Source organism: Microcaecilia unicolor, chromosome 5, assembly GCF_901765095.1.
Source record: "Microcaecilia unicolor chromosome 5, aMicUni1.1, whole genome shotgun sequence".
In the NCBI taxonomy this organism is placed as follows: Eukaryota; Metazoa; Chordata; class Amphibia; order Gymnophiona; family Siphonopidae; genus Microcaecilia; species Microcaecilia unicolor.
Genome location: NC_044035.1, coordinates 192,270,390 through 192,286,404, shown reverse-complemented (window position 1 = coordinate 192,286,404; position 16,015 = coordinate 192,270,390). Strand labels below are relative to the sequence as shown.

The following is a 16,015-nucleotide window of genomic DNA, read 5'->3' as shown; positions in this document are numbered from 1 at the left end:
TAAGCCAATCAGTGTTAACACCATGACATAACATAGATCCTATCAGATGTGCTTACTGTCATATTACCGATATCCTGTATGAACATATAAAAGTTAGGGTACTTCCTGCTTCAGGTTAGAGAGGGGTCGTGGCACTACTCTCTCTCCAGGGGAAACTGATGCAGCGCAATAGAATTGGCAAATGACCCAATTGCTTTCCCCTGAATACCCTTGAGTGGTAAGATATATCACATACAATTAAAACCCAGAAAGCACCTGTTTGCAGCTGGGATATTATATTCCTATAACCAATTGAATGGTATTTCTCATGACAAATAGTGTTCTGTAAATTGTGTCTGCAGACTAATGGCTAATTGTAATTATACTTGATGCCTAAGAAATAAAAGATACTTTCTTATACTCTTAACTATATTTAGTATGTGTTCTTGGCTACTTATGTGCTAGTACACAGCTCTGGTAAGTAAGGAGTTCAGATATACGAGGTGAATGTATTAAAAGCAGCCTTAGGGAGTTTCCTGTGCTCGAGATACCTCCATTTGATCTGGGGGTGTCTCGGGGACTGGAAATAACCCAGAAATATTCACAATCAAAAAATTTTCAATTCTTTGACTCGAGGCAGCTTGAGGAATTTTTGGTTTCTAAAGAAGAAGTAAATGTAAATGTGAATATGATTAACAGAAAGGGCACTGCATAAGATAGCTTGGAGAAATGAAATAGGGTGGTGGCAATTCCCATGTAGATTAGTCTAACTATATACATTATATAATTGTATAATTATATGATTTTATTTTATTTTCCTTTCTTGGATCTGGTAGGGTTGTTTTCCTATGTTGTGGTCTATGAGATTTAGATTATTTCACTGTATATAAAGGAAACTGTTTGAATGTAATATTACAAATTTCCAGTTATTCATTTTATTTTTTTTATTTATTGTATTTGTATCCCACATTTTCCCACCTATTTGCAGGCTCAATGTGGCTTACAGAGTTCTGTTATGACATTGTCATTCCAGGATAGCAGGTACAATTAGTGATATACAAAGATTAAGTAAGGGGAAAAAGAAGAGAGTTGGGTGGGTAGGTGCAGAAGGTAGATTTTCTTGACTGGTTGGGTTGGCAAGGTAGTTTAGTAAGATTATGGGTTTTCTTTGTAGGCCTTGTTGAAGAGATATGTCTTCAGGGATTTACGGAAGTTGGTTACTTCGTCAATAGATTTCAAGTCAATATGTAATGCATTCCACAGCTGCGTGCTCATGTAAGCGAAGGTAGTGGCATGTGTCAGTTTGTATTTTAGTCCTTTGCAGCTGGGGAAGTGCAGATTGAGAAGTTTGCGGGATGATCTTTTGGCGTTTCTGGGAGGCAGGTCCACGAGGTTTAGCATGTAGGTTGGGGCGTCTGCGTGGATGATTTTGTGAACAATCGTACATATCTTGAACGCGATACGTTCCTTAAGTGGGAGCCAGTGAAGTTTCTCTCTTAGGGGTTTTGCACTTTCATATTTAGTTTTTCCGAATATGAATCTGGTGGCGGTATTCTGGGCTGTTTGGAGTTTTTTGATATTCTGCTCTTTGCAGCCAGCATTCAGTGCGTTGCAGTAGTCCAAGTGACTTATTACCATTGATTGTACTAGGGTACGGAAGATGTATCTTGGGAAGAAAGGTTTTACTCTTTTGAGTTTCCACATGGAGTAGAACATCTTTTTTGTCGTATTCCTCACGTGGGTATCGAGTGTGAGGTTCGATCAATGGTAGCGCCAAGTATTTTCAGATATTGTGAGACGGGAAGCGAACAATATGGTGTCGTTATAGTGGTGAAGTTGTTTGTGTTGTGTTGTGAAGTGAGTACAAGACATTGTGTTTTTTCTGAAATTAAGTTTTAGCTGGAATGTGTCCGCCCAGGAGTGCATGATTTGGAGGCTTTGGTTGATTTCGTTGGTGATTTCTTTTAGCTCATGTTTGAACGGGATATAAATCGTGACATCGTCTGCATATATGTAGGGGTTGAGGTTTTGATTGGCTAGTAGTTTGGCTAGAGGTATCATCATTAAGTTAAAGAGGGTTGGTGAGAGGGATCCTTGGGGTGTCCATGGGGCTGATATGTCCATGTGCATTTTTACTTGGTATGATCTTGTGGTCAGGAATCCTCTGAACCAATTAAGAAATGTACCTCCTACGCCGAAGTATTCTAGTATATGTAATAGTATTCCAAGATTAACCATGTCGAAGGCACTGGACATGTCAAATTGTAAGAGGAGTATGTTGTTGCCAGTTGCAATTGCTTGTTTGAATGAGTTCATTGCAGACATTAGAACAGTTTCAGTGCTGTGATTCGATCGAAATCCTCATTGAGATTCGTGTAGAATTGAGTGTTTATTTAGGTATTCAGTGAGTTGTTTCGTCACTATGCCCTCCATGACTTTGGTTATGAGTGGGATAGATGCTATTGGGCGATAATTGGTTAGGTCCATTGTGCTTTTCTTAGTGTCCTTAGGCAGAGGGGTAAGTAAGATGTTTCCTTTATCTGTGGGGAACAGGCCATTTTGAAGCATGTAGTTTATGTGTTTCGTGAGGTCTGTTTTGAATTGTTTAGGGGCCGATCTTATTAGGCTAGTAGGGCAAATGTCTAGTTTGCATTGCAATTTAGTGTATCTTCCAAGCCATTGAGAGATTTCATCTGACGAGAGCGTGTCAAATTTGGTCCATGATCGGTCTCCTGGGTGTTCCCCGGGTATTGGGTCTAGGCATTCAAGGATGTCAGTGTACTCACTTACGTTGCTAGGTATCATGAGTTGGAGCGTTATAATTTTTTCGTTGAAGTAATTTGCAAGATTGGTTGCAGATGGGGTATCTGTATTATTGGAGGTCACCAGTGTAGTATTTAGTAGTTTGTTTACGAGTAAGAATAGTTTGTGTGTGTCCTTGTAGTTTGGTCCTATTTTGGTTTGTCTGATAGTGTATTTGTATTTTCTTTGTAGTTGTTTCCAGGCTTTGAGTGTGTGTTCGTCTTTTTTCTTACTCCATGCTCTTTCTAATCTTCTGACCTGTGTTTTTAGTTCTTTCAATTCTTCGTTAAACCATGGTATTGAGTTTTTTCTATGTGAGGTGGTGCTATATTGTCTAGTAATGTTCTGCATCTGTTGTCCCATTCTTGGAGGAATTGGGGTGATTCTGTTGGTGTTGTCCATTCATCGATGTAGAATTGTTGCCAGAATGTAATTGGGTCTATTTTGCCACTCGTGGTATAGGTTTGTTGTTTTTGTTTTTGTTGTGTTTTTTTTGTTCTCCAATGAAGGGAGAGGTTTGCTCTGTAGTGGTCGGACCATGGCATGGCTGTCCATTTTGTTTCTATTCATGTGATATTTGGTTCTGATGAGAATTTGTGGGTGATGATATCTAGTGTGTGTCCTTTGTTGTGGGTGGGTTGCGTGTTTGGCCAGTGGAGCTCCCATAGTTGGAGGAAGTCTTTGCATTTGCGTACATTGATTGAGTTAGTATCTTCAAGGTGAAGGTTGATGTCTCCTGCTATGAGAAGGTTCTGGGTGGAGAAGCAAGTATTCAATATGAAGTTCATAAAGTGCGTTTGTGAATCTTCCCAATTGCCCAGGGGTCTGTAAAATAGGATCAGGTTTAGGTGGTCACGTAAGGTTGAGTGGTTGATTCTGACCGAGGCTATTTCAAGTTGGGGAAGAATAGATTCTGCTGTTGTTGTGACTGTGAATTGAGATTTATAGATTATGGCTATGCCTTCTCCTCTTTTTGAGTTGTATAAGTAATTAAAATTTAATAAAAACAAAATTAAAAGAAAAAAAAAGTATCAGAGGTCAGGCATAAGGTGCAGTGTTGAGTAATTAAGGAGCAGTAAACATACATACCGAGCTTGACCACGACAATATTTGGATGCTTGGCAGCCAAGTCCTTTAATTCCTGAAAGTAAACATGTAGAAAATGAGCATCATAGCTTTAGCAGAAAAATTAACTGAGAATTTATAACAAGGGATAAATCTACAGCATATTTAGCTTTCAGAGCCACATGTTAAACATCTAAGGTCTTTCCCACTCTCTGTGCCTGTGTCAGAGATCTAACCCCTTCTGTTTCTTCTTTTGAGGAGGGGGTACAACTTCTGCTCTATTTTGGGCCCCTCTTACTGAACTGTGGTAAGTATTTAATGCAAGAATTAGAATGTGATAAGTGTCAAGCCATTGTGCCAACTCCCTTGTTTATTGAAATGCAGAATGGGATGGGGGACTGCACCTTATACTTAACTTGTGGTATTAATATAGCAAATAATACAAGATATTTGAGTCTCTTAGTAGTAGTTTAGGGTGCATCTCCTTGGGCCCACTCTACTGAGGAAAGGCTCCTAGGGTAGGTGGACCTAATGGCTCCCCTATGGTACTTCCTGTTCCTTCAGCCCAGAACCCTCATGGGTCTCATCTACTCTTCCTTCAACATTCTCCACTGTTAAACCTAGCTGGCTTAAGGCTACAGCTGTCTGTGTGTTTTTGACCAGATAGCCTTTAGGAATTCTGCTTCCAGGCTGCCTCCTGAGACCCATCCTGTTTTCTGGATGCTTCTGGAGAACAAAGAATCCCTAGGCTACTATGAACAGGGACTTTTATCCTTTCCTGCAAACGTAGCCTGCAAATAGGTGAGAAAATGTGGGATACAAACGCAACAAATAAATAAAAGTAATGTAGGAGACACCAGTTCATCGGTGAGTGACAGGCAGAGCATTATCTCACACTACATGGCAAGGTTAGATTAGGATCAGGGACTCCAAAATCATCCTTTTTGTAAGCCAAGGGAAGACTTGTGTGGCCTTCTTGATATACACATCATATATTAAGAGACATTTTAAGCTCTCAGGTATTAAATCTTCTAGAGGCTCCGGCACAATTCAGAATACATGAGAGAAGTCTACTGGACGCTCTGGGCTAGGCATTAGTTCTTTATGCCCAAAAGGTCACTGTGATCCTTTAACAAGCACTGTTGATCTTACTTGCTCATACTTCTTTCCAAAAAAGATGACAGAGCACTTTTGCATATTTGTAGTCCAGGAATAGCGAGCGAAGCACACATTAGGCTTACCACTGCTCTGTAAAAGGGCCCCTGAGTTTGTCTCCACTGTAAATTTGTTTTCATATTCTTTTACCCTTCTTTCAGTGCTTTGCATTTAGCTTGACACTGCTTGTGTTGCTTCTTATTTTCTTCATTTGGATCCCTTTTTCATTCTTTGAAAGGATGCTCTTTTGGTTCCAATAGCCTCTTTCAGTTCACCTGGCTGTCATTTGCTCTTCTTTCCACCTTTGTTAATACGTGGAATACATCTGGTCTGGGCTTCCACGATGGTATTTTTAAACAACATCCATGCCTGATTTAAAGTCCTAACCTTTGCAGCAGACCCTGTAAGCTTTTTCCTCATTTTGTCAGTCACCCTTTTGAAAGTTGAATGCTGCTACAGTAGATTTCTTTAGTGACTTCACTCTAGATATCAGCTCAAATTTGATCACCGTTTCCCAGCGGATCCATCAGTTACCTCTTGTACCTTACCCTGCATTCCACCAAGGACTGGATCTAAAATAGTTCCCCTTCTTGTCAGTTCTTGGAACAGTTGCTAGAAGAAGCAGTCATTTATTATGTCTAAGAATTTTACCTTCTAGTGCTCCCTGATGAAGCATTTATCCAGTCAATATTGGGGTAATTGAAGAAAGTTACCCACTATTATAATGCTGCCCAATTTGTCAGCTTTCCTAATTTCTGTAAACATTTGTTTATCTGTCTGTTCATTCTGTCCTGGCTGACAGTAGTACAGCCCTACCAGTATATTCTTTCCTTTCAAATATAGAATTTCTATCCATAAAGATTCCATGCTGCTGTTTCATGTAGAATATTTATTTTGACTCAATTCCCTCTTTAACATATAGCTCAACCTCCCTCCAATTTGATCCACTATCACTGCAATATAATTTGTACCCTGTTAAGTGTCCCATTAATTGTCCTCTTTCCACCAGGTCTCCGAGATGCCTATTATATCTACCTCTTCATTTAGTGCTATATACTCCCAACTCTCCCCATCTTTGTTTTTTTTAGTTTTCTAGCATTTGTATAGAGACAATTCAAATTGTTTTTTTCCCTTGCATCTACAAGCTGCTTTGAAGTTGACGGGGATAATTTACATTCTTTATTCTCCCATTAGACACTTCTGGCTTTCTTTCACCATTATTGAAACTTCTCTATTGGGATTCCCTAAATGTCCTCACGCCCACCAGCCACCCAGCTATGTACATGCCTAATGATCAAATCAACTACAACAGCTGTCCTAACCCTTCCCTCCTGGACAGAAGCTCCTGGAGAAACATCCACAGTGCGAGAAGATATGACATCCTCTGGTGGTCATGTCCTGGGCTACAGGATTACTTCTTATTCACCAGGGTGATGCTCTCCTTTTAGGAGACCTTCCTCCTCCAAGGCAGCACAGGGGCTGCCAGACTAGAAGTGGGACTTCTCTCCCTGAAGGCTTCCTCTTTTGTACTTCTCTGTCTCCCTCAGCTTCTCCAAGTCTGTTACTCTAGTCTCAAGAGAACAAACTCGTTCACCGAATGCTAGGAGCTCTTTGCATCGTTTACATCCATATAACCTCTTGCCAACTGGGAGATAATCATAGTGACACTCAATGCAAAATACTGGATAGCTCTCCTCTTGTTGCTGGACTGCTGTCTGCATCTTAGTACTAGGAATATTAGATCAATATGAAGAACCTTAAGATTATATGATATATTGTGACATTTATTTAGTGTTTGTTTCTCAGAAAGTAATTGAATGCAATTAAAATGCTAATGAACACTAATGAAAACTCCCCTTATCTTAATTAGAACTATTAGTGAAGAATGTAATTGAAGCGATCTGCTAGGGGTGGGTGGGACAAGGCTGAACTAGGCCCTGCTGTGCCTTCTATAGGCTGTTAATGCTGTGGTTCAAGTTTTAGAAACTATGGGGAAAAGGGTAGGGAGACTACTAAATAAAGTTTGATTTTTTAACTGTCTTTTTCAATAAACCTACCTTACCTCTTTTAAACCCAAACCCTTTAGTCACCAAAAGCACAAAGTATAAAAAATGCTCACTTACCCAGAGAAATGTCCTTCTCTCAGAGCTTCTGACACACCCCTTCCCCCATTAACCACTGCTGCTGCAATGATCATTATGCAAGTCTACACCAAAGCCGTGGCGCTTGCTACCTCCCCCTCCCCCATATGCAAGAATTTTTTAAAAAACTGTAAGGGAAAGAGCAGAGCGACCTGTGAGCTCCAGGTCTTAGTCTTCTGTGGCCAGGTTTCAGAATGGTACAGCCGACTAAAGAAAAGGAAAATTATCAGCTTAAGACAATTTCACCTTCCTCGTCATTTGGCCATACTGTTCTGAACAACTGATGTACCCAATCAGAACTAGTGGGTAAGAGAAAACAATGACTGCTTGGCCAAAGTCCAAGCGGGCCCTGGCTAGCATGTCTAACCTGTGATTCTTCACAAAGAAATAGAGCAACCACCTCATCGCCACCTTAAAATCTCTCCTAGGACTTCAACCAAGTGGTCATCTGTGCCTGTGTTGAGCAAGCTCAACACCTGAGGCACCTTGATGATTCCTACAAATATAGGCAGTTTCAATAGCTGCCTTGATCCACCTTGCAGTAGAGGCCTTGGATGCAGTTTGTCCCTCTGGAGGGCCATGGAAAAAGACAAAGATGATCTGAGATTTGAAAGGCACTCGTATTCTCCAAGTTATGCAGCATTGTCTGCTGGCGATAGTGCCTTTGAGTGTTTTTTTTTTTTGTAAGGTTAAAGCACTTATATATACAAGTGAAAAAGGTGCGTTTCTGACAGAAATGAAACGGGTGCTAGCAAGGTTTTCCTCGGAGTGTGTATGTTTGAGAGAGTGTTTGTGAGATTGACTGTGTGAGAGAGAGTGAATGTGCGAGTGTGTGTGTGTGTGAGAGAGAGAGTGAGACTGGGTGCGAGTGTGTCCGTGAGAGAGAGAGTGTGTGTGTGTGAGAATCAGTGTGTGCCAGGGGCCCCTCCCTCCTCCCTCCCAGTTCCAGGGTCCCCCCTCCTTCCCTCCCTCTGTCCCTCCGAGTTCCAGGGTCATCCCCACTGCCTCCGAGTTCCAGGGTCCCTTCCAGTTTCAGGGTCCCCCCACCCTCCCTCAGAGTTTCAGGGTCCCCACCCTCCTTGCTTGGTGGGGGGGGGGGGGGGGGGGTTGCTATTTGCTGTCAACCTAAGGAGACATTGCTTCTGGTGTACAGCAGCTAAGTCCTGTCCTGACCCACAGGCAGCTGGAGCTCCCTCATACTCTTTCAGTGACACACATTGACAGGCAACGGCAGGGCTGACGCAGCCACGGGCACTTACCTGGATAAACTTTGTATTGTTGACAAATGATCTGAAAATACAGAGTTTAAAATTGCTGTTTCTACCAGGTAGAATAATTTTTAAAGCTGTTTTAGTGATATTTAATTTCGATTTCATGATATTCATATGTACAGATGCAGTGCCGTAGTGAGGGTGGCTGACACCCGGGGCGGGTCGCCGCTGCGCACCCCCCCTCAGTGCGCGCACCCCCCCCCTGGAGCGCATTCTTACTGGCATAGAAGGCGAGGGACGGGCAGGAGGGCCGATCCGCCCCGAGTGCACGTCGCTGGGAGCTGCGTCGGCTCCGCTGGTTCCCTGCTCTCCCTGCCCCGGAACAGGAAGTAACCTGTTCCGGGGCAGAGTGAGCAGGGAACCAGCGGAGCCGACACTCCCCCAGCGGCGTGCACCCGGGGCGGACCGCCCCACCTTCCTACGCCACTGTACAGATGGGTAGCTTTCAAATAAATTAAGGTGTGCAGTAAGAAGCCAAAAACAAAAACCTTTTGTCTTTTACCTGTTAAGGCACAGTTTATCCAGTAGAAACAGCTTTAGATGTGTTTCAGATGGAAGAAGAAAAAAAAACCGACAATGTGGATCAGCAGCTCCTTGGTGTGCTTGGTTTTGAGTGTATGGGAATGACGGCTGTGTTGGGGAGTGGAAACAGAGATTAACCAATGGGCTTCCTTGCTTACATTGTAGTTGATTGGGTCACTTCCACTCGTGTGTAGTAATCGTCCTGCTGCATGGTCAGAGTCGGAGAGGAGAGGGGGTGCGGCGGAACGATGAGTGAGCGGCTGCGGGAGGGTGAGTGAGGGGGACTGTGGGCGGGGGGACAGGGTGCAGCGGTGATTTTGTTTGGTTTTGAATGTATGGGAATGACGGCTGCGTTGTGGAGTGGAAACAGAGATTAACCAATGGGCTTCCTTGATTCGTTGAGTGTCAGCTCTGCCCTCGACGTCATCACGTTTGACGCGAGGGTGGGGCAGACACTCATGGGCAAACCGGATATCTACACCACCACAAAGGGAGACGTTTCCGGCTTGCAGGTGAGGCTTCAATACATAGTAACATGCGAGAAGGTTGCTAGGCTGTATAGAGAGAGGTGTTATCAGCAGAAGAAAGGAAGTGTTGATGCCCCTGTATAAGTCGTTGGTGAGGCCCCACCTGGAGTATTGTGTTCAGTTTTGGAGGCCGTACCTTGCGAAGGATGTTAAAAAAATGGAAGCGGTGCAAAGAAAAGCTACGAGAATGGTATGGGAATTGCGTTCCAAGACGTATGAAGAGAGACTTGCTGACCTGAACATGTATACCCTGGAGGAAAGGAGGAACAGGGGTGATATGATACAGACGTTCAAATATTTGAAAGGTATTAATCCGCAAACAAATCTTTTCCGGAGATGGGAAGGCGGTAGAACGAGAGGATATGAAATGAGATTGAAGGGGGGCAGACTCAGGAAAGATGTCAGGAAGTATTTTTTCACAGAGAGGGTGGTGGATGCTTGGAATGCCCTCCTGCGGGAGGTGGTGGAGATGAAAACAGTAACGGAATTCAAACATGCGTGGGATATACATAAAGGAATCCCGTGCAGAAGGAATGGATCCTCAGAAGCTTAGCTGAAATTGGGTGGCGGAGCAGGTGGAGGGAAGAGGGGTTGGTGGTTGGGAGGCGAGGATAGTGGAAGGCAGACTTATATGGTCTGTGCCAGAGCCGGTGATGGGAGGCGGGACTGGTGGTTGGGAGGTGGGGAATCCTGCTGGGCAGACTTATACGGTCTGTGCCCTGAAAAGACAGGTACAAATCAAGGTAAGGTATACACATATGAATTTATCTTGTTGGGCAGACTGGATGGACCATGCAGGTCTTTTTCTGCCGTCATCTACTATGTTACTATCCAGCTTATAATCGAACGAGAAAAACGCCCAAGTTCCGACCTAAATCGGGAGATGGACGTTTATCTCACAAAAACGAATAAAGCGGTATAATCGAAAGCCGATTTTTGGGCGTTTTCAACTGCACTCCGTCGCGGATGCGGACAAAGTTTATGGGGGCGTGTCAGAGGTGTGGCGAAGGCGGAACTGGGGCGTGGTTATCTGCCGAACAAAGATGGGCGCATTTCAGCGATAATGGGAAGAAAGTATGCGTTTTTAGCTAGAATTTAGGACACTTTTCCTGGACCCTGTTTTTTCACGAATAAGGCCCCAAAAAGTGCCCTAAATGACCAGATGACCACTGGAGGGAATCGGGGATGACCTCCCCTGACTCCCCCAGTGGTACCTAACCCCCTCCCACCACAAAAAAATGATGTTTCACACATTTTTATTTTCACCCTCAAATGTCATACCCAGCTCCCTGGCAGCAGTATGCAGGTCACTGGAGGAGTTGTTAGGGGGTGCAGTGGACTTCAGGCAGGTGGACCCAGGCCCATCCCTCCCCTACCTGTTACAATTGTGCTGCTTAATGCTTATTAGTCATCCAACCCCCCCAAACCCACTGTACCCACATGTAGGTGCCCCCCTTCACCCCTTAGGGCTATAGTAATGGTGTAGACTTGTGGGCAGTGGGTTTTGAGGGGGATTTGGGGGGCTCAACACACAAGGGAAGGGTGCTATGCACCTGGGAGCTCTTTGACCTTTTTTTTTGTTTTTGTAAAAGTGCCCCCTAGGGTGCCCGGTTGATGTCCTGGCATGTGAGGGGGACCAGTGCACTACGAATCCTGGCCCCTCCCACAAATAAATGTCTTGGATTTATTCGTTTTTGAGCTGGGCGCTTTCATTTTCTATTATCGCTGAAAAACAAAAACGCCCAGCTCACACATTGTTGAATAAAACATGGGCGTCTATTTTTTTCGAAAATACGGTTCGGTCCGCCCCTTCACTGACCCGTTCTCGGAGATAAACGCCCATGGAGATAGGCGTTTTCGTTCAATTATGCCCCTCTATGTAACATAGTAGATGACGGCAGAAAAAGACCTGCACGGTCCATTCAGTCTGCCCAAGAAATGTGCCACTTTTTTGTGTATACCTTACCTTGATTTGTACCTGTCTTTTTCAGGGGTACAGACCGTAGAAGTCTGCCCAGCACTATCCCCGCCTCCCACCATCGGCTCTGGCACAGACCGTAGAAGTCTGCCCAGCACTATCCCCGCCTCCCAACCACCAGCCCCGCCTCCCACTACCGACTCTGTTATCCAATCTCGGCTAAGCTCTTGAGGATCCATTTGTTCTGAACAGGATTCCTTTATGTTTATCCCACGCATGTTTGAATTCCGTTACCGTTTTCATCTCCACCACCTCCCGCGGGAGGGCATTCCAAGCATCTCTCCGTGAAAAAATACTTCCTGATATTTTTCTTGAGTTTGCCCCCTTCAATCTCATTTCATATCCTCTCGTTCTACCGCCTTCGTATCTCCGGAAAGGGTTCGTTTGCGGATTAATACCTTTTAAATATTTGAACATCTGTATCATATCACCCCTGTTTCTCCTTTCCTCCAGGGTACACATGTTCAGGTCAGCAAGTCTCTCCTCATACGTCTTGTAACGCAAATCCTATACCATTCTCGTAGCTTTTCTTTGCACCGCTACAATTCTTTTTACATCCTTAGCAAGATACAGCCTCCAAAACTGAACACAATACTCCAGATGGGGCCTCACCAATGACTTATACAGGGGCATCAACACTCCCTTTCTTCTGCTGGTCACACCTCTCTCTATACAGCCCAACAACCTTCTACATACCTTCTACATACAGCCACTGCCTTGTCACACTGTTTCGTCGCCTTCAAATCCTTCAAATCCTCAGATACTATCACCCCAAGATCCCTCTCCCCGTCCGTACCTATCAGACTCTCGCCACCTAACACATACGTCTCCCTTTTTTTCCTGCCACTCACTTTTCACACTCCTAAACTTTAGGAGTTTAGTGGAATTTTCAGTTTAAAGTTACGCACTCAGCCCTAGTAACTTTTCAAAGAGACAAGTTAGATGCGTCTCGATGGGGCCCTTTTACTATAAACCATGTTAGGCAGTAAAAACTGGAGAACAGCAGGATGCACTACAGTGTCACGCAGTACTTTCTAAATGTCACATACTAACCACGCGCTACGTTTTTGTATCTTTTTGAGAGGTGTTTCAGGGGCAGAGAACAAGCCTTCCTGTAATAACCAGTTAATGCATACATTTTGTCCCTGTCCCCGAGTCATTCTCAATGCAGAAGCTCTTACCATCTACAAAATAAAGAGGCTGCAAGTTCTCCCAAAGTAATGTTTAAAAGTAGCCACATGCTAACGGCTTGCGGGAAAAGTCCTGTATAAGGCTGCGGTAAGGCTCATTTTTACCGCGGCTTTGTAAAAGGAACTCAAAGTTAGGGGCATAAATCCTTTGCCTATCAGGCTTTAAATCTGTACCTGAGGCCAAGATTACAATCAGTAAGATTTGAATCGGGCTTCCTCGATTCTCACGCCACTACTCCATTATGTTTTATCACAAGCACAAGGCCGTCATGCTTCTCTACCAAGAGACACATACGTCACACTCAGGAGTACATTACACAGCACGAGTTACTACAGGCCACTGTACAAAGCAACCATGAAGTCGACTATCGTTTTCAGGTATTAGGTGTCACTGGAACGTTGGAGGTGCGTTTTATATATATACTAGCCGTTGAGCCCGTTAAAACGGGCTAGAGGGTCGCCACTGCCCCTCCCCCCCCCAAGTTCGCCACTGCTAGTACCCCCCCGTGTCGCCGTCACCCCTCTACCCGGCCCGTCTCTTCGCTATTCAACTTACATCTCCGTAGCAGGCAGATCAGCTGAGCTCCCGTTGGCCTTCCTTCTCTGCCTGTGTCCCGCCCTCGTGTGACGTAACGTTGCCGAGGGCGGGACACAGGCAGGGAAGGAAGGCCAACAGCAGCTCAGCTGATCTGCCTGCTGCGGAGATGTAAGTTGAATAGCAAAGAGACGGGCCGGATGGAGGGGTGGCGGCAGCGGCGACTCCGGGGGGGGGGGGGGCACCAGTAGCGGCAACCTCGGGGGGGGGGAGCGGTGGCGACCTCGGCGGTTCCCTCCCCTTCGCGCAGTTTCCCTCTCTGTCCCGCCCCCCGTCATCACTGCCTGCAGTGCTTTCACACGGAGGTGAGAGGTGCTCTCATGTCAGTGCAGGGGGCCCCGCACGAAGGCGGGAGGGAGCGGCGGTGAGGAGGGTAGCTGGACATGGGGGGAGGGCAGGGGGGAGAAAGGAGGGTTGCTGGACATAGGGAGAGAGCAGGGCAGAGAGGAGGGTTGCTGGACATGGGGGGAGGGCAGGGGAGAGAGCAGGGTTGGTGGACGGGGGGGAGGCCAAGGGAAAGAGGAGGGTTGCTGGATATGGGGGAGGGCAGGGGAGAGAGGAGGGTCGGTGGACGGGCTGAGGCCAGTGGAGAGAGGAGGGCTGCTGGACATGGGGGGGCAGGGGAGAGAACAGGGTTGCTGGACATGGATCGATGGAGGGGAGGGGAGGGGAGGAGGGTTGCTGGATATGGGGAGAGGGCAGGGGAGAGAGCATGGTTGGTGGACGGGGGGAGGCCAGGGGATACAAGAGGGCTGCTGGACATGGGGGGAGTGCAGGGGAGAGAGCACAGTTGCTGGACATGGATCAGGGGAGGGGAGGGCAGGGGAGAGAGGAGGTTTGCTGGACATGGATGGATGGAGGTGAGAATTATTACATTTTGCAAAACACAAATCTCGCCCGCTTTAAAGGGCTTATCGACTAGTATATATATATTTTAAGATTTGGAATATATAAGTACATAAGTAGTGCCATACTGGGAAAGACCAAAGGTCCATCTAGCCCAGCATCCTGTCACCGACAGTGGCCAATCCAGGTCAAGGGCACCTGGCACGCTCCCCAAACGTAAAAACATTCCAGACAAGTTATACCTAAAAATGCGGAATTTTTCCAAGTCCATTTAATAGCGGTCTATGGACTTGTCCTTTAGGAATCTATCTAACCCCTTTTTAAACTCCGTCAAGCTAACCGCCCGTACCACGTTCTCCGGCAACGAATTCCAGAGTCTAATTACACGTTGGGTGAAGAAAAATTTTCTCCGATTCGTTTTAAATTTACCACACTGTAGCTTCAACTCATGCCCTCTAGTCCTAGTATTTTTGGATAGCGTGAACAGTCGCTTCACATCCACCCGATCCATTCCACTCATTATTTTATACACTTCTATCATATCTCCCCTCAGCCGTCTCTTCTCCAAGCTGAAAAGCCCTAGCCTTCTCAGCCTCTCTTCATAGGAAAGTCGTCCCATCCCCACTATCATTTTCGTCGCCCTTCGCTGTACCTTTTCCAATTCTACTATATCTTTTTTGAGATACGGAGACCAGTACTGAACACAATACTCCAGGTGCGGTCGCACCATGGAGCGATACAACGGCATTATAACATCCGCACACCTGGACTCCATACCCTTCCTAATAACACCCAACATTCTATTCGCTTTCCTAGCCGCAGCAGCACACTGAGCAGAAGGTTTCAGCGTATCATCGACGACGACACCCAGATCCCTTTCTTGATCCGTAACTCCTAACGCGGAACCTTGCAAGACGTAGCTATAATTCGGGTTCCTCTTACCCACATGCATCACTTTGCACTTGTCAACATTGAACTTCATCTGCCACTTGCACGCCCATTCTCCCAGTCTCGCAAGGTCCTCCTGTAATCGTTCACATTCCTCCTGCGACTTGACGACCCTGAATAATTTTGTGTCATCGGCGAATTTAATTACCTCACTAGTTATTCCCATCTCTAGGTCATTTATAAATACATTAAAAAGCAACGGACCCAGCACAGACCCCTGCGGGACCCCACTAACTACCCTCCTCCACTGAGAATCTTGGTTCTTCAACCAGGCCTTTAATGGAAGAAGTAACTAACTTCTTAGTCATACACACAATGCAACAGGACATGTTTACCCACTCCTACCCTAGCTGAGAACATTAAAAAAATATATATCTTTATTGAGTCAGAGAATCATAAAAATGCTTACAACAAAGTGCATCAAAAACACTACAACAAAACACATTGCATATCATAGCAGAATACACAAAGGCAAAATTCAAACTGAACAGACTCATCCCAATCTTCCAAGGTGCCAAGACAAACATCAACTCCCCCCTCTGATTCACAATTTTTGGTTTTATCCCACCTCCTCTACCCCTCCCCCCTCTCCCCCTCCTTCCACACGAACACTCAAGGAAGTGTATCCACCACAGCAGTCTCTGATACATATAAAGAAACATATCTGCTCCATATATCTCAGTACTGATGGTGCCCCACTGAAGTCGAAAACTGAAGAGAAGTAAGCAGCCAACTTGCCATTTCCCACATAAAACCATGCCAGGCAGCTATTGAAGGAAAAGCCATATCAGCCCAGGACTGTAAAATGCATTTTTTGATAAGGAAGGTCGCCAATAACACAAATTTGCACTGCGCCTCTCCAAGGCCCTCTGTAACAAGGGAGCTGCACTACCCATCAGCACTACTGAGTAAGACCAATCAAATGTACAACACAAAGTGTCTTCAATGACTCTCAATGCTCCCACCCAAAACGAAGACAGCACTGAGCACTCCATA

General features: G+C 45.3%; 1 protein-coding gene across 1 annotated transcript in view; it reads right to left on the bottom strand.

Moving 5' to 3' along the window:
• LOC115470474 (C-factor-like) overlaps positions 1 to 16,015 on the bottom strand; it is a 306,672-nt gene that overhangs the window by 214,858 nt on the left and 75,799 nt on the right. Inside the window, exon 3 of the mRNA XM_030203679.1 lies at positions 3,871 to 3,922. Coding sequence (XP_030059539.1) covers positions 3,871 to 3,922 — 52 coding nt within the window. The remainder of the gene's footprint in view (positions 1 to 3,870; positions 3,923 to 16,015) is intronic.